The sequence below is a fragment of the Jaculus jaculus genome, chromosome 4, assembly GCF_020740685.1.
Source record: "Jaculus jaculus isolate mJacJac1 chromosome 4, mJacJac1.mat.Y.cur, whole genome shotgun sequence".
Classification (NCBI taxonomy): domain Eukaryota; kingdom Metazoa; phylum Chordata; class Mammalia; order Rodentia; family Dipodidae; genus Jaculus; species Jaculus jaculus.
In genome coordinates, this window is record NC_059105.1 from 18,921,130 (window position 1) to 18,940,336 (window position 19,207).

Sequence of the window (19,207 nt, forward strand, 5' to 3'; positions counted from 1 at the left end):
ATAAACATTTATGATGATACCAAGCTAAATTACTTACTCTTTTTCAGCCCCAAGTTTCTCACTTGTAAGAAGACAATAGTAATGCCTAATTCAAGGGGTTGTATAAGGATTAAGGAAAGCCTTGACTTGGTAGGCATTGGGTAAATGTGAGTTCTCCATTTGGTAACTGTAAGAGCCCTTCTGCCCCCTTCCCTACCACTACCCTTCAACAGGCCTTATTGTTAAATCACTGTGTCTGTAGCTTTGACTTTGGGACTCCCAAAGACTACATTTCTCACAGTACTTCATGATTGAAGGCCATAGTGCCTAGCTCATCCCTCCTTTCTTAGCTTTAGGAGTATGGAGGGCTAGGGCCAGATTCTGGGTGTGTCTGTCATATGGTTTGATGTGTGCATTTTCTGAGTCTTTCCTGGCTTGTCTCAGAGCTGTCTCCCAAACTCCCAACCGCATAGCCTTGCCTGAGGACCCAGGCCTCATCTCAGTCCTCCATGATGGCCTGGCTTGAAGCCCTCCTTTCTTTTTTTTTTTTTCTTTTTTTTTTTTTTTTTTTTTCTGAGGTAAGGTCTCACTCTAGCCCAGGATGACCTGGAATTCACTATGTAGTCTCAGGGTGTCCGCAGACTCACCTCTACCTCCCGAGTACTGAGATTAAAGGTGTGTACCACCACACCTGGCCATGAGGCCCTCCTTTCTGCAGGCGTATTCACACCTAAGCTCCTCTCTTTCTGACACCACAATGGGATATTTTCTGCTCTGACACCTGTTGTGCTTTCTCTTTTCTTACTCCATGGGGTCCCAGCACATCACATGCCTTGAGTCCCTGACCAGCACATGTCCTTTTTATGATATGAAAGGGGTAAAAGCACTTGGGTACAGGTTAAGACACTGAATGCTGCTGCTGTTGGTATCGTGACCATAGGACAGGCAGAGACACTTAGCAATGATCAACTCTTCTGAAAACAGGGCTCCAAAGACCCGGGAAATCTAGGAGAATGTGCAGTTCAGAACACGGGTGGAAACATACTAGTCCTTATCCAGGTTCAAAGTAGCATGAACTTAGGAAACATCTAGAAAATACAGAGTAGAGAATCACTCAGAGCCTCCCCCTGGTGACTGCTGCTGTGACATCCTTCCTCCCAAGCCTCCATGTGGCACAGTTGTCATGGTTTGCTTCATCTAGCCAGCCCCAAGGTCAGCAAGGGTTCTTTATTGTGCCAATCCCACATGGGACTGCAGTGGGGCTGACTAACCACTGCCTCTGCTGGATTTGTAATAAAACCTTTTACCTCTATTTCTGAATATTTTTCTAAACTTAACTTAAACATTGAAGCAAAAAAGATAAGAGAATTTCTAAGCAATATAAACTTCTGAAATGGACAAAATAAATATAGGTCTGCCTCAGCTACAAAGTCAGAAGTAAGGAGAAAAGGATCTAATTATAATTAATTTATTATTGGTATTTTTCCTTTTTTAAAAAAAGATGTATTTTTTATTTATTTTATTAGAGGAGAGAATATGGATGCACCAGGGCCTCTAGTCATTGCAAACAAACTCCAGACGTGGGTACCACCATGTGCATCTGGTTTACGTGGGACCTGGAGATTGAACCTGGGTCCTTAAGCTTCATAGGCAGATGCCTTAACCACTAAGCCCTCTCTGCAGCCCTATTTTTCCTTTATTAATTTTATTTAAGTATGAGAGAGAGGGGAAGAGAGAAATGGGGGCTAGAGATCTAAACTCAGGTCTTCAAGCTTGTGCAGGAGGCACCTTACCAACGGAGCTGCCTCCCCAGTACCTACTTCCCTGTTTTTACTTTAATTAGTTGTCTTTTTTTTTTTTTTTTTTAGGAATCTCCATACTAATTTCCACAGTGGCTAAAGTATTTTTATTTAACTGAAATAGAGACATGAAACGGCCAAGAAGTTCTGTGTAGGGATAGCATTCCTTTGACACAAATCAAGTTCCTGCTCTGTGATAATAAAGAAGGGTTGTCTCTGATTTTGAAAGTTCATCTGGCTCAGTAAGAAGACAACCATTCCTGAGAGCCTGTTTCTCTCTGGAGAAGAGAAAGATTAGATTGCCCAACATCTAATGATACAGATCATTATCTATGTTAATGGCCCTGTAGAAATGTAATCATAATAATATACCCTCCTAATGTGCAGTTCAATGTAGTTAAAATTTTCCTGATTATTTTTTATTTTTTAGTTTAGTTTAGTTTTGTTTTTTTAAATCCATTCTAGCCCAGGCTGATCTAGAACTCACTCTGTAGTTCCAGGTTGACCTTGAACTCACAGCAATCATCCGACCTCTGCCTCCCAAGTGCTGGTATTAAAGGCGTGCACCACCATGCCTGGCCATGATTATTTTAAAATACATACATATATATATTTAGGACTAGAGAGATGTCTTAGCCATTAAGGCACTTGCCTTTCTCTCTCAAGGACCCATGTTCAACTCTCTAGATCCACATAAGCCAGACACACAAGGTGATGCATGCCTGCAAGGCTGCACATGCACACAAGATGGTGCACATGTCTCGGGTTTTATTGCAGTGGCTGGAGGCCCTGGCATGCCAAGTCTCAATCTCTCTTGCATTAAAAAAAAAAAAAGTCTGTTGAGCTTGCCCCCCAAAACTTTTTTATTTATTTATTTTATTTATGAGAGAGAGAAAGAGACAGAAAGAGAATGGGGGCTAGAAAGATGGCTTAGTGTTTAAGGCATTTGTTTGCAAAGACTAAGGACCCAAGTTCGATTGCCTAGTACCCACACAAAGCCAGATGCACAAGGTGGCACATGCATCTGGAGTTCATTTGGCAATGGCTATAGGCCCTAACACACCCATTTTCTCTCTCTCTTTCTCTTTTCCTTTTTTTTTTTTTTTTAAGAGAGTGAGAGAGACATTCCAGTGTAGCAAAGAAGATTGCCTTCCTTCCCAATGCCACCACTCCTTGTATCCCTTGTATCTACTGGGTCCAGTTTCACCAATCATCCTTTAGTCACTGCCACTCCTGCCCCAGGATCTGTGTGCATGATGTGCCCTCTCCTCAAGATAGCCTTGTTCCTCCACCAGCAGTCTAGGTATACTCTCCTAAAGCTCCAGTCTTAGTCTAGGCCAGCGCCTTAGCTTTCCTGAAACATGGGAGTTTTGTCTTCTCACAAGCATTCAGAGAAGCCCAGATGTGGTGGCGCATGCCTTTAATCCCAGCACTCAGGAGGCAGAAGTAAGAGGATCACCATGAGTTTGAGGCCACCCTGGGACAACAGAGAGTTTTAGGTCAGTTTAGGTTAGTGTCAAATCTTACCTCGAAAAATAACAACAAAAAGTTCAAGGCTGGAGAGATGGCTCAGCAGTTAAGGTGCTTGCCAACAAAGCCTAATGACCTGAGTTCAGTTTCCCAGTACCCATGTAAAGCCAGATGTACAAAGTGGCACATGCATCTGGAGTTCCTTTGTAGTGGCTAGAGGCCCTGGTGCACCCATTCTGTCTCTCTTCTATCTCTCTCTACTTAAAAATATATATATAATTTTTTTAAGTTCAGAGATACCCAGACATGGTGGCACATGGCTTTAATCCCAGCACTCAAGAGGTAGAGGTAGAAGGATTGCCATGAGTTCAAGGCCCACCTAAGACTACAGAGTGAATTCCAGGTTGGCCTGGGCTAGAATGAAACCCTACCTCAAAAAAAAAAAAAAAAAAAAAAAAGTTCAGAGAATCATCTTCAATTCGAAGTTCTGCATATACCTACAGGTTCCATGAAGGTGGCACCTCACTGCTGTGGTACACTCCTGCCCTTCTGCTAGCTCAGGGGTGGCATGAATATTGGTCACATGCTGGATGTTCAAAGGTGTTCTGGTGATAGTCTGTTGACACAGTGTTCCTGTGAGGTATGGGATCTTCCCAGAGTAGGAGGCCCAAGTTTTCTACCATGCATCCCCTGCAAGGAGTTGATTTTGCTTATTTCTCCATTGCATTGCAGATGTTGAAATGAGTAGAATTGACTGCTTCATACAAACTTGTTTCTCTCTTCTCTTTTGTTCAGCTGAAGCTTGCTTTCACTCTGGACCATGAGACTGGATTACCTCAAGGATGTCATATCTATGAGTACCGAGACAGCAACAAGTAAGTGGCCCAATCAGAGCTCCTTATCTCACCGTGCTGTACAGCAATAGTAGGCTTTCTAACATGAGCTCTTGGGAAGGGGTTGACACAAAATATATTGCCCCCACCAAGTCTTTTTGTCCCTGAATATAGGACTTAAAGAACTTACATAGCAGAGATGGTAATATGTGAGACATGTATTTGAAACGTGTCCCTACAGACTCCACCATCCTACCCTCCTAACCTACCTGTCACTAATCATGTGCTTGATCATTTGACTCAGGTGTGACTTTGACCTGCTTTGTTGTTCTGTAATCACTGCACTTGGAATTGGTGGCCCTATTAGGTGGCCTATGACAGAATTTTCAAGCACCCTTTTTCTTCCTCACAGACTACCTGCCTCCTGTGTTGTTAGTAAATACAAGGATAGAGGTGGTGAATGAGAACAGGGAATGTACCCTAGTGATGATGATAACAGCATCTCACACAGGGCACCTGGAGATGCCCATGTGCTATTCCCACTTAATCCTTATTGCAGTCTGGAAAATTCTCTTTCATTACTGCTGCACTGTACAAGCTGAGACCTAGGGAACTCAGCTAACTCACTTTAGCTAACTCACGTACCTCTGAGTGGCAATCAGTGTTAGCATGTTTATCCTGAGAAGAGAGGGGGTAGAAGAGACAGACTTGTCACCCCTCTGGGAAACTCACTTCAACAACCAGAGCATTCCCAGACTAGATGTGAGGACCATGTTCACCAGTGTCATTGTGTACATATCCAAACAGTAGACACCCGCCAACAGAGCCATCTTTACCTCCTTGTCTTCCTTAAGAACTCTTGCCTCGTCACAAGGAGAAGGTAGGTTACTGAGTACCCTTGTGACTATCATTTATCTTTAGAGGTGCTGGAATTGCTGTTGTTCCCACCACATGAACGGCAGGGAAAGTTGATCAACATCCAAGAAAACTGCCATTTTTCCCTCTGGGATGATACTTTCTGGAACACAGTTCCAGTGCTTCTAGCCTTCTTGGCTTCTCATGATGCTCACTTCAGCAGAGAATTAGGGCAGGGCTTCTTTCAGGCCTAGGGACTAGAGGAGACAACAGAGCAGGTCACTGGGTGGCCAGGCACACTTGTTGGAAAGTAAGAGAAACAATCCACAAATGATGTGGCATGCTACTCTGCCTCCCTTCTGTAGTGCCAAATGGTCTCCCTGCCTTGCTTTCTACTGGTTGTCTGTGAATAGCAGCACTGGCATGCAGCCTATGGCAGCAGACAGTAACCTTTAAACCTACAGTGTTTCAAGCTCTGCTTTTGGCCTGGCTGTGCTCTTTGGAAAGGTAGTTGCAGTTTTTGTTCATTGGGAATAGGGTGCCCTTCTCCTTTCCTTCAAGTTCATGTCTTAGAGGCGCCAATGTCCAATAATGATGACAACTTAGGTTGACTTTGAATATGAGAAATAAAATATCCAAGGTCTACATCCTGGTCCATCCTGAGCTCCCAGCAGAATATCAGCAAGAAGAAAATTTAGGGGTTGTGCCAAAGTGCTGAGAAGTGACAGTGGAGTGTTTAGCACTAAATGAGATATCTATCACAGGAAGGGGAAAGTGATGACATCAAAATAGAAGAGAGAATAGTTGGAAAGATAAGATGGAGGGGGGATTTACAGGATAGAAAAGGGAGGGTGGTATGAGGGGATTATGATTGTGGTGTATTATCTATATTTATGAAAGTTGTCAATAAAGAAGCTTTCAAAAAACAACAAAAAGGAAAACTTAGGGGTTATAAATATGGATAAGTTTTGGCCTCAAAGACTGGACAAAGTAAGTGTCCATGGAGGAAATCATGTAGGAACCACGATCTACAAAGGCATGGCCATCAATTGCCTCAGGGTGCCTCTCTCTGGCACTCTCTTGCTTGCCTTCGGGTCTCTTACTCCCTCTTGTGGGCCATTCTCTATCCTCTGAGAAACTGGTCCATGCAGGGAAGTCATGCTGACATCGGTCACCAGCCTTGCATGCAAGATACCCACAGCATCCTTTTGTGTGGCTGGCTGGTTTTTCCCACTATCCTATCAGAGCAGCCAGCTCCTTATATTTTCCAAGTGTCAACAGCTGTGTCTGGGAGTCATGGCTACAGCTAGCAGCGTAGCGCTCAGAAAAGAGGCTAATGATGCACACTGGTATACCTCCTCCCTCTTTCTCCACTCCTTCCTCTGCCACCTGCCAGGGCAATTCAGGACCCTTACCCATCACTTTCTTAGGTTTCTCAGAGCCAGCAGCAAGTTTGCCATCTCTGGCATATTTGCCAAGATAATAAATTCTGCACCTGAAGAAAACGGCCCCAAATCAATGAACCAATTCTTGCTTCTCTAGTCTTGTTTCCTGGCCCTTCTATGAAACCCCTCAAATCTTGAAGCCATTTTCCTCATTTAGTATGCAATCCCTTTTGTCCCTGGGAGACCCAGAACATCCTAGTGGACCTGTACTAACATTAAACCTCAACATGGGCGTGAAAGCTCAGAGATGCCCTTAGGGAAGAACTTGGCACATCTTCCTATGTGAGGCAGTACTAGTCAGTCTAAGAAAGGGAAGACCGCAGAAGCCTCTGGCTTTCACATTTGACCTTCAACCGCTTGCCAGGGTCCTCAGTGCAGCCCTCTGCAGAGCCACCAGCCAGCGCCACAGCTCTGTGTACACTATGCCTCCCAGAGATATCTGTTGACCCAAAGCCATCTTCCCAGGTCACTCCTTTGTCCCACAGGATTTATCCAGCCCCACACCACTTAGTGGCCCCTTTGTCCGACACCAGGTAGTGAGTTACTCTCCTGACACCATTTATTTTTTCTGCTTCTAATCTTTATAGGTTTTACTCACATTTGCCCCCTTAATATGTACATATGCATACATATTACAAGCTAGACCCACACATCATCAAGAACATGCAGTTTTGCTCTGAGTTGCTGACTTCATTTTTTTAAAGAGTTTTATTATGTAGTCCAGGCTGATCTACCAACTTGTGATCCTTCTGCCTCAGGCTCCTGAGTGCTGGGATTATGGGCGTATACCACCATACACAGCTCCTTGACTCTATCTTTCTGCCTATTTCTCAGAATCAGTCTAGTCCCAACTGGGTGAGTTCACATCCATCAAAAGGAGGAGACCCAAACCAAGTCAGCTCTGCCACCTGTGAAGGGCAAGAGAAAAGCAGGCAGGCAGAGGCAGGAGAGCCTTGGTCCTTCACACAAACCTGACCCTGTGAAAGGAAGGGCTGGCTGTGGAGTCTCAGGCTATACCCATTTTGAGCCACTTGAGCCATCTCTGAGAAGTTTGGAGGTCAACATTAGATAGAATTGCCCTCTGGAGGAGCCTTTCTTCTTGCAGGACCTAGCTTGCACCTGGACCCCACATACGTGCCGTGGCTGCTGGACCCCTGTCCAGGGGCAGACCTCTGTGGCATAGCAGCAGAAAGAGGGGTTCCAGGGTAGATGCAGCAGCAAAGTGAGCAGCTACCCCTACACTACAGCAAAAGATTCTAGTGACTCCATTCCCTGTCTGCCACACTTCTGGAAGAGAGCAGGAAGCTTTGGATCAAGTCTTAATTCATTTCTCGCTCTGTTAGGTTTTTTTGCCCTTCCTACCCCTGAATAAGCAGATAGACTATTTCCAGCAGCCCTAGACAGCTTCAAACCAGCACCAACACTTCCCAGCACATTGGAAATAGCACTTTTTGTCTGAGCTTGGAGCTGCTGCCAGTTCCCCAGGCTAAGAGTAATGTTGCCTAAGAGCCACTCGTGGTAGAGGGTGGGCACCTCCAGGCCTCCCACAGACACCTCAGGTCAGAATAAAGAATGCTTTTCTTGTTCCTTGTGAAGCCCAGAGTCAGGAGAAAGGGGAGCTTAGATGGAAGAAGAGGATGGGCTTGGGGAGCTGGAGGCAGGGCAGCCAGAGAAGTGCCAGAAGTGACCTCATGGGAGCAGCTGCAGTTGGCACATGCATGTTGGAGTCAGCCACTGGCAGTGCAGGTGTGATCTCCTGTGACCCATCACAGCAGGTCGGGTTTGGCATTGGCTTGGTGCCCATTTCCATGACTGGGCTCAGGCTCCAGAGTGGTGTCTCCCCACTGTCCATATGGAGAGGTTATCATGGCTCTTTCTGCCAGTTCTGCCATCACCTTACTGTGGGCAGCAGCAACCAGGATAGCTTGGGTGCCAAAATGCAGTGTTTCATTCAATTTGTTTTTCCCTGTGGAAGAAAAGAAAGAGCATGAATGCTTTCACTTTAGATCTGAGAGCTGTCCTGCCAAAGGCCATGCCATGCCTAAGAAACAGTGGTAGAATGCTTGCCTGGTATACACAGGCCCTCGATTGAATCCCTAGCACTGAGAAAACAGTCTGAGAAAGTGTGAAAGAGATGGGTGTTGTGGCGTATGCATGCAGTAGGAGACTAATAGTAAGTTTGAGACCAGCCTGAGCTACATGAGACCTTGTCTCAAAATAATAAAGAAGTAGAAATGCATCCTGATTTGTTTAATTTACATTAATCGGATCAATGTTTGGATTATTTCCAATGTGATGTTATAAATAATTCTACTTAGACATGTTTTCAAGTTCACCTATGCATATATTCCTTTTTTAGTATATACATAATTGCACCACCGTGTTAGAGCAGTCAGTAACTTGGTTAAGTGCCTTTTCAACTTTCTTGCCTCTTTTTCTTCTAGGAATTCTAGTTTTATTCTTTGTGTATGCTGCTGTCTATTTTGTAGCAGGGTCTCACTCTAGCCCAGGCAGACCTTGAACTCACTCTATGGCTGGGACAAAAGGTGTGTGTCACCACATCTGGCTTTCCTGTCTTCTGGACAAGTCCTTTGTTGACTGTACATATCACACATATCGACTTAAGAGTAGGACTAAATCTCTAGAGAAGAGAGGCAAAGACTGAGGTGCCTGCATTCTTGAGGAGGAAGAGTAGAAACTAACAGTTGACCACCAGCATTTTTTTAAAATTTATTTATTTATGTGAGAGAGAGAGAGTGAAAGAGAAAGAGAATGAGTGTGCCAGGGCCTCCAGCCATTGCAAACGAACTCCAGAGGCATGCGCCTCCTTGGCTTACATGGATCCTGGGAAATCAAACCAGGGTCCTTTGGCTTTGCAGGCAAACGCCTTAACCACTAAGCCATCTTCTCCAACCCCCACCAGCATTTTAGTTTCTGGTCTTCAGCCAGCCAGGGGGTCCCTACAGCTTCAATTCCATTGTCACCTTTTTGTAAGACTGTGACTAAGGTGCTGTGATTCTAGAAGAGGATACCAGGTTCCCCCGATTTGTTATTATCACAGATGGAGCCCTCAGTAAGCTGCTTCTTTGGTGTTTTTCTGGAAATGAGTCTTTTAAAAATAATTTTTTTAGGGGCTGGAAAGATGTCTCAGCAGTTAAGGCAGCTACCTGCAATGCCTAAGGACTCAGGTTCAATTCCCCAGTGCCCATGCAAAGCCAGCAGCACAAAGTGGTGCACTTATCCTCTCTTCCTTTTCCTCTCTCTCTCATTCTCCCCCCTTGCAAATAAATAAATTAAATAATAATTTTTAACTTACTTATTTGCATGCAGAGACAGAAGAGAAAGTAAGTGTGCCAAGGCCTCTAGCCATTGCACATAAACTCCAGATGCATGAGCCATTTTGTGGTTTATATTCCAGCTTCATATAGGTACTGGGGAATTGAACCTAGGTCCTTAGACATTGCAAGCAAGCATCTTAACCACTAAGCCATCTCTCCAGCCCTAAAAAAAAATATATATATATTTATTTATTTATTCATTTGAGAGAGAAAGAGAGAATATGGGCACCCCAGGGCCTACTGACACTGCAAATGAACTCTAGACACATGTGCCACTTTGTGCATCTGACTTTATAAGCAAGTGCCACTAGCCACTGAACCATCTCTCAAGCTTTAGAAATGACTCTTAGGGACACAACTATATATATATTAGCTTTTCAAGGTAGGGTCTTGCTCTAGCCCAGGCTGACCTGGGATTCACTCAGTGGTCTCAAAGTGGCCTTGAACTTATGGTGATCCTCCCACCACTGTGTTGCAGTCAGGTTCTCATTGCTGGTAGAAATCGCCCAACCAAGAGCAGCTTGTGGGAAAAAAAGAGGTTTATTTTGGCTTACAGGCTTGAGGGGGAAGCTCAATGATGGCATGAGCAGAGGGTGGACATTGCCCCCTGGCCAACATAAAGTGGGCAACAGCAACAGGAGAGTGTGCCAAATGCTAGCATGGGGAAACTGGCTATAATACTCATAAGCCTGCCCCCAACAATACACTGCTCCTGGAGGCATTAATTCCCAAGTCTCCATCAGCTAGGAATCTAGCATTCAGAACACCTAAATTTATGGGGGACACCTGAATCAAACCACCACATTTCACCCCTGGCCCCCATAAACCAATATCCATACATGATGTAAAATCCAATGCATTCAGTCCAACTTAAAAGTCCCCATAGGGGCTGGAGAGATGGCTTAGTGGTTAAGTGCTTGCCTGTGAAGCCTAAGGATGCCAGTTCGAGGCTTGATTCCCCAGGACCCACATTAGCCAGATGCACAAGGGGGCGCACACGTCTGGAGTTCGTTTGCAGTGGCTGGAGGCCCTGGTGCGCCCATTCTCTCCCCCCCCCTCTCTGCAGTTATCAAATAAATACATAAAAATAAACAAAAAAATTTAAAAAATGTCCCCATAGTTTTTATCAATCCCAATGATGTTCAAACATCCCCATAATCCAAGGTCTTTTAACTGAGCCATAATACCAAAAAATCCCCCCAAAACCTACAATGACACAGAACAAACGTTCACACTGCAAAAGACGACATTGGACATAGCAAAGACATATTCAACCAATACAAGATTTAAAACAACCAGGGCACACATCAGACTCTGTAGCTCCAAGCCCAATAGCTCTAGTCAGAGACAAATCTACAAATCCGATAATTCTAACTAGCAACAAGTCTCTGGTATTCCAATTGCGCCCCTCCAGCTAGGCTACTCACAGTCCTGGAAAATTTCATCCCGGGGCCAGCAGCTCTCCTTGGCAGCCCTGAATGGTCCCTGAATCTCCACCTGGCCTGTACTGCAACCCATGGTTCATCCTTCTGGCTTCAGGGGGTCTCCATGAAGGCATCCAGCAAACCTGCTTCACACAGCCCAAGGCCATTTCCAAAACACAAGACCGTGTTGCAAACTCAATGACACTCTCTTTCCTGCATTTCTCATATTCCACAATACCAGGTAGTGTGCTAATTTGTTAAACCACAGGGGAATAAAGCCGACTAGGAACAGGACACTTCTTGAGCACTCAGACCCCTTCAAAAGAGTCTACATTCTTCATGTTGCCCCAGTGCAGGTCAGCTAGCCCAATCTCAAAGGTTGTAATCTCTCGATTGCAACTGAACAGGCAGCAGTTTTGGCCTAACTATGTCTTTTGGTGCCATAACCCTCTGCTCATATCACTCTGTTTCTGTGCAGCACAACCCTATACACTTCTCAGGATATGGGCATAACAGCAAGCTTCCCATACAAACTGCTAGCCCAGTCCAAGCAAAACTTTTTCACCCTCACAAGCCAAACCTCACAGTCCATGGTTCTTACTGCATTCAGGTCTTTCAACTCTGACTAGAACAGTCCATCAAGCTGTACTTAACAACACTGCAAGGTGTCTCTTAGGCCAAAGTTTCAAATCCCTCCACATTCTTCTTGAAAGTCAGCTCCAAAAGGCCAAAGCCACACAATCAGGTGTCTAGCAGCAATCCCACTCCTTGGTACCACTTTACTGTTATAGTCAGGTTTGCATTGCTGGTAGAAATCACCCAGTCAAGAGCAGCTTGTGGGAAAAAGAGGAATATTTTGGCTTACAGACTCGAGGGGGAAGCTCCATGATGGCAGGGAAAATTATGGCATGAGCAGAAGGTGGACACCACCCCCTGGCCAACAGCAACAGGAAAGTGTGCCAAACATTGGCAAGGGGACACTGGCTATAACACCCATAAGCCCACCCCCAACAATACACTATCTCCAAGAGGCATTAATGCCCAAATCTCCATCAGCTGGGAACCCAGCATTCAGAACACCTAAGTTAATGGGGGACACCTGAATCAAACCACCACACTCTGCCTCCCAAGTGCTGGGATTAAAGGCATGCACCACCACACCCGACAGGGATGCAGCTTTATGACTGGTCCTCCAGTCCTTGGTTCTATAGGCACTCATTCCCTGTGTGACATGTCTGCTTAAAGAAAATGAAGGCAGAAATAGGAGGATGATTGTGAGTTCAAGGCCAGCCTAGGACTACAGAATGAGTTCCAGGTCATCCTGGGCTAGAGTGAGACCCTACCTCCGGGGGGGGGGGGGGAGGAAGAGGAGGTGGAGGAGAAGGGACTGTCAGGGTCTTCCTCTGAACTTACACTAAATATTAGTCCTTGGGTTATGATGAGGAGTAAATCAGGGAGATTGATGCAAAGCCACCAGGAGAGTTAAGGATGGGCCTTCTGTACTGTTACGAGATGTAGTGGAGAAACCCAAAATGAACATACCATTCAAACATGCTGTTGAAGCTTGAGACTGCAGGTGAGCTGGTTGGTGGGATCCCAGAGCGCAGGCTTTCACTATTCCTGGATTTCTTGCGACAAGGCCATTGAAGGGCCCTTACATCGTAAGTACCTAGAGGAGAGTTGCTAAGCTGTTTCATAGGTTGTTTAGCTTTTGCTCCTTTTCCTGGTAATCCTCTCCTTCAAGTTTCCTGTAGCCATCCATCTGCCTCATCCCTCCTTTCTCTGATGTCCATCATCATAGAAACAAACAAGCAGCAAGGGTCGTAAGCTGGAGCTGTCCATGCCTGACTTGTGCAATTTTAAACGGATTCATGTGCTGTTCTCCAGTCACCTCACTTTTTAGCCGTAGTTGTCCTGTATAATGGTGATGATTCCTAGGCTGATACACAAAATCTTTCTGTGTGCACACAGAGGAATGAAGAGTGCAGAGCACCACGACGCAAACCTAGCAGGGCCTGGAGCTGGAAAGAGCTATCGCGTGGGCCTAAGAATATCCACAGTTACTCCCACGCTGCTCCCTTTGCAGCCCAGATAACTACTCAAGGATGACCCAAGAGATTTTCCAAGACAGAACTCCTAGACACCAGAGTCCTCCAAACTAAAAACTTAGAAAACTCTCACTAAAACCTTAAAAGAGAGGCATGTTCATGGCTGATTTAACATAGGTTGGCACTAAGCAAATGGCTCCCTTGCTCAGGTCACATTGCCTCTGTATAGCTTCACTGCTCCCTTTCTTAGTCTGCTGGGGAGGATGAGCTGCAATTCTTTCCTTTCTGGGAGTCCCCTGCGGCTGCAGCAGCCACTGTGACTTGAAGCCTATTGTCTGCTTTTGCATATGGCAAGATGGTCTTACTTATGCCTTGGGGGAGAGCAGGGATCAGCATTTTTGTTGTCTCTGTGTCTGTACCTGTCATATCCTTACCTTTCTCTCAGCTTCCTGGCCTGGCCCTCGTCACTTCCTCTGCCTCTCTGGGCAATTGTGCAGGCACTGATATACCCCTAGGGGACAGTTCCCTGAAGCCTAGCCACTATATGAGCTCAAAGCTCAGCCAACAGTTTTCAAACCCAAGGAAACATGTCCCTCTCCAAGATTTCAAGGAATTCTGGAAGAGGATGTGATGTTCAGGCATGTCACTGACTCGAGACCAGGACCACTTCATTGATGACCAGCAGGGCCTGGGCCACAGTCCCTCTGCACCATTGTGTCCTGCCAGACCTTAGGCACATTCAGCAGCTGAAAGTGGCAGACACGTCTACTGTAAACTCCCTCACTGGATAGTGGGAGGCCCAGGCCCAGGCCACAGAGGTCTGCAACATGAGGGAGGTTAGTCTGACAGGAAGCAGGCCACAGGATTGCAGGTTGGGACTGAGCCTGGAGAAAGGTGCCCATGGCCATCACCTCCTTGCAGCTGCCTGGCAGTTGACCAGAACATGTTGGCTTGCTTAACTTTTGGCTGTGCTCTCAGTGGGGAAGTGTTTCTGATCTGTCGTCACTGCCACTCCCCAGCTCTCTGGGGCATTGTGGCTTTTTCTTGGTGGTTGGGCAGGAAGTCTCCAGAGCCTGAAGGAATTGCCACACTTGATGACAGACAAAGGCTATCAATGGCTGTACATCACTCCACTGCTGCCTCAGTTGTTAATAGGATGAGACATCCTGACTGTTCTGAGGGTCCTTCACAGGTACTCAACTAGAAGAAGATCACACAGTGAATCGTCCTGTGCCCACTGAGTCAAAGGGTCTCACAGGCAGACTTGCTTTGTGCCCACTGAGTTCATTGAACAGAAACTGCTCACTTAGACAGCAGCTCTGCAAAGGCGGCCAGCCAAGCCTGGCCAGGGTACATGGATCACTCCACTGATATGGGACCACTTCCAGGCTGTCCCCATGCGACCCATGCCACCAGGCCAGGCTCTAAGGTAGAAGGAGAGACAGACATAGGCTGGCCAGTGGGGGTCAGCACTACATGTGAGAGTGGACTATGCTGGGTGGGCAGATACAGCTCAGCCTGAGGGATAAGGATTCTGCAACCCTGGGCCTGAAGACTGCTCAGAGTTCTGTGAGTCAGGCCTCAGAGTGGAGGTGCCACATCCTCCCTGCCAGGGTTCCTGTCTCAAGGAACCTGTCTGCACTGGCTGTGGCTACTTCTTCACACAGGACACTTTGGGCATTTCTCCTGGGTATCTAGCATAGTGTAGTCTAGCCGTGATCCTTACACAGATGTGTTAAGGATGCACTATCTAGAATGATATGGATAGAATTATGCTATAGACCCACATTTTCACCTAGAAGAGGACTTATCTTTCAAGAATCAATTTTTTTTTTATTTTTTATTTTTGGTTTTTAAGGTAGGATCTCACTCTAGCCCAGGCTGACCTGGAATTCACTATGTAATCTCAGGGTGGCCTTGAGCTCAGGGAAATCCTCCTAACTCTGCCTCCCGAGTGCTAGGATTAAAGGCGTGTGCCACCATGCCCAGCAAAATCTTTTTCTTTAACATATGTATGCACTGTACTTTAATAGTGTCTAGTAGACATAACAGTCCTGTTTTTGATAACTGAGGATTTTTAAATTATTTATTTATTTATTAGAGAAAGAGGGAGGGAGAGAGGAGGCGTGCCAGGGCCTCTAGCCACTACAAACGAACTCCAGATGCATGCACCCCCTTGTGCAGCTGGCTTACGTGGGTCCTGGAGAATCAAACCAGGATTCTCTGGCTTTGCAGGCAGATACCTTAACCACTAAGCCATCTCTCCAGCCCAACGGAGGATTTTTTTTGAAGAATATCATATAAAAATGTTTTATCTGCCGGGTGTGGTGGTGCACGCCTTTAATCCCAATACTCAGGAGGCAGAGGTAGGAGGATCACCGTGAGCTCGAGAGGCCACCCTGAGACTACATAGAGAATTACAGGTCAGCCTGAGCTAAAGCGAGGCCCTACCTTGAAAAACAAAAATAAAATAAAATAAAAATGTTTTCTTGTTACTTGTTTAATATGTTTTTAATAGTACTAGTGATTGAAACTCACACACACTAGGCAAGTGCTGAACTGAGCTACATTCTCAGCCCTTTTTATCTTTTTTTTTTTTTGAGATAGGATTATGCTAAATTGCCCACACTAGCCTGGAACTCACTATATAGCTCAAGAATTCTTGAACTTGGGATCCTTCTGCCTTAGCCTCCTAAGCTAAGATTAGAGACCTATGCTACTCAGTCTAGCTAAAGGGGTGTGTGTGTGTGTGTGTGTGTGTGTGTGTGTGTGTGTGTGTGTGTGTGTGTGTGTTTAGAGGAGCCTCTTGTTCTCTGCACAGCCATTTGCCCTTATAGTTAGTGTTCCCACAGATCAGTGGAGGTTTTACTCAACTTCACAGAGGCCATACCCCATCTGTCTTTGTCTCTACCCTTTCAGTTAGACCTGTTGTCATTTCTCTACCACACACCACCCAGGGCCTTGTTTCAGATCTGTAGGCTCATGTGGTTGTATTCCAGGTGAGATGCCTGCCATCTAAACTGAATCTACTGAACTGTTCAGTGCCACCTCTGATCCTATCAGGAAGCTCCTGCTTTGCTGGAACCTGGTAGAAGTGCTCTTAGCTCTGAGCTAAGTGGGTTTCATCTAAGCCTGTACTGTAGCTAGTCAGGTAGTCACTGTTATTTTGTGCAGGAAATGTTCTAGGAAGCCACCACCACTGTTGCTCATCACCATTCTACTCATAAAGCAGAGGCACTTCTCACTCCCCTGGACATTTTTCATAGCCTATTTCCAACACTGATGTCAGTCAGTTTGACTTGTACATTGTGGTGACCCTTTATTACCTCAGAACTACTTCAGAGGCAGACTCTTTCTTACCTTTGCCATATGACCCAAAACGGTCTGTGAATTTGCAATGAAATGGGGATGTTGCTGTGAGCTGAGAGTGGAGAGTACATAGAAAAAGGCTTTGCTGAGGTCATCTGAAGATCCTGGCCCCCACTGCTGGGAACAGGCCATAGAGCCCAGCCAGAGGCTGCTGAGGAAAGAGCCAGTTTACATCACTGATAAAGTTCTGATAGGCGGTGATAAGCAGGTAATCAGACTCCTTGTGCCCAACCAAGGACAGTCACTCCCAGTTGTCAGCACAATATAGAGAGTACTGGAGCCAAGCATGGAGGCACATACCTTTAACCCAGTGCTCAGAAAGCAGAGGTAGGAGGATTGCTTGTGAGTTCAAGGCCAGCCTGGGACTTTAGGGTGAGCTCCAGGTCAGCTGGGCTAGGGTGCAGCCCTACATCAAAATAAATAAATAAATAAAAATTTAAAAATAAAATAGCACTGGAGGTGCTTCATACATGCATCACCCTGGAGCAGGTAGGACTTAGATTTTCCCTCACATTCGATGTACCTAACATTCCTCTATTCCCAACATTACCAGATTCTTGTCACCTTTACTTAGTGCATAGGGTTTTCATAATACAGGTTGACAATCCCTAATATGAAAATCCAAAATCTAAAAACTTACAGGCTTCTAATTTTGGATTTTAAAACATTTCAGACTTCATGTTTTTGAATTAGAGATGCTCAGTCAGTAAAGTCTATGCAAATACTCTAAAATCTAAAACACTGAAATCTGAAATACTTGGTCTCAGCATTTCATATATGGACTAGTCAACCTGTGATACTAATAGTATTTATGAAATACTTAATAGTGTTCCAGCTCCCAAAATAAGAGCTTTTCACTGCTTAGCTCATCTAACTCTTACTAGAATAGTCTGGGAAGGAGATGGAGCACTTAATTAAATAGTCTACCTTAAGTTACCCAGGTTCTGTGTGGTTGGTGGCTCCCTTCCTGTGCCCACTGACTTTAACAAGACCAGAAAGCTACTCCTACCTGCCAGGCTCTTAAGGAATGAGGCTGCCATCCACAAGGAGATCCAGGTTCTTCCGGTTCAGGCCATCCACCATGGTAGCCAGGCCAGTGCTGGGCAGAGCTCCAACAGAGCTGGTCCGTAGCCAGGGAGCTGCAGGAACCCTTACAAAGCACCTATATTCAGAACTGGATTACATGTCAGGTAATGCCTTTTCCACTGCCAAACTTAGAAAGCCACCCCTAGGAAATACCACAGAGTGCAAGAAGGAGGCCTGGGGAATTCTACCCATGTACCTTTCAGATTGGAGGACCAGTTAGATAATATGTAATCCTGATATAAACATCGTTCCTTTTCTTGTTCAACAAACTTCCTTAGACACCTGCTAGTGCCAAGTACTATGTAAGTGTGAGATGAAAAAGGCCCAAGAGAGCTAGGGAGAGGGTTCAACAAGTAAAAGTGCTTCTTGCCACAAGAATGAGGACCTGGAACTCCTGAGTTTAGTCTCAAGGACCCATGTAAACAGCTGGGTATGGCCACACACAACTGTAACCCTAGTCCTATGGGGAACAAAGACCAGAGAATCATTGGGGCTCATGAAAACCATGGCTTCGCCATCAGAAAGTCTCCGTCTCAAGAAAATATATAGGTGACCAATAGAAAAAGGACACCTGACCTTCCCATGCTTGCAGGCATGTCTCCATATACACGTACATGCACCACTCATACTCAGGCATGCATGTGCACACATACCTACACCACATACTGAAGAAAAACAAAAGCCCAGGAGAGTTCACTGAGGAAGACAGGCATGCAACACAACATTCATGACAAACCTGAGAAAAACAACCTGTGAGGAGAGATGTACTTTGGCTCATAGTTTCAGATGTCTCCAGGGTTAGCTGTGAGCTAAAGAGTGTGGTAGAGATCCTGCAGTGAGCACAGCACTTCCCTTACTGTGTCCAGAAAGCAGGGAGCATACTGGCGAGAGCTCAGCAATAGAGTGCTTGCCTAGCATGCATGAGGCCCTGGGTTCAATCCCTAGTACAGCAAAAAGAAAGAAAAAGAAAGCAGAATGACAAAAGAAAAAAGACAAGGACACCCCAAAGCCCCACTAGACATCTGCTTCCTCCATCTAGGCCGGACCTCCTAAAGCCTCTACCACTTCCCAAAATAGTGTAATCAGCTAGAGACCAAGCCTTTACACATGAGCCTGTGGAGACACTTCACATTCAAACATAACGGGATGACAAAGGATGCAAGGAACAGACTCCCAACAACACCCAGCCAAGGAAGGAAAGCAAGTGAACACTTCTCTCAACTTGGGCACATATTTAGGGCCCCAAAGACCCCTAACCCACCCAAGGGGAGGCGAAGCGAGTGCTCTGTGAGATGGTGGCAAGATGGAGTCCTGTGTGGAGACGACCGAGCAGGTGCCTTGGTCCTGCCTGGATGAGAAGGGGAGACTGTGTATGAGTTTGAGGCAGGTCCAGGCAGATGTCGGGGAAGCCCGGAATGCTCTGAATGGGAACGTATCCATTTAAAGCACTCTGAACCCAGTTCATAAAACTGTGGGTCAATATTTTTAAAGTCATATAACTAATGAGCTGTGCCAGACTCAACAGACCACATCCCAGTGTGTGATAAGACAAGTGTTAGCC

The 19,207-nt window shown here is 45.7% G+C and overlaps 1 protein-coding gene across 2 annotated transcripts in view; it reads left to right on the plus strand.

Moving 5' to 3' along the window:
• Dis3l2 (DIS3 like 3'-5' exoribonuclease 2) overlaps positions 1 to 19,207 on the plus strand; it is a 428,102-nt gene that overhangs the window by 391,783 nt on the left and 17,112 nt on the right. For both annotated transcript variants that reach the window (XM_004662245.2, XM_045147855.1), the window contains exon 14: positions 4,044 to 4,123. In XM_004662245.2, coding sequence (XP_004662302.1) covers positions 4,044 to 4,123 — 80 coding nt within the window. The remainder of the gene's footprint in view (positions 1 to 4,043; positions 4,124 to 19,207) is intronic.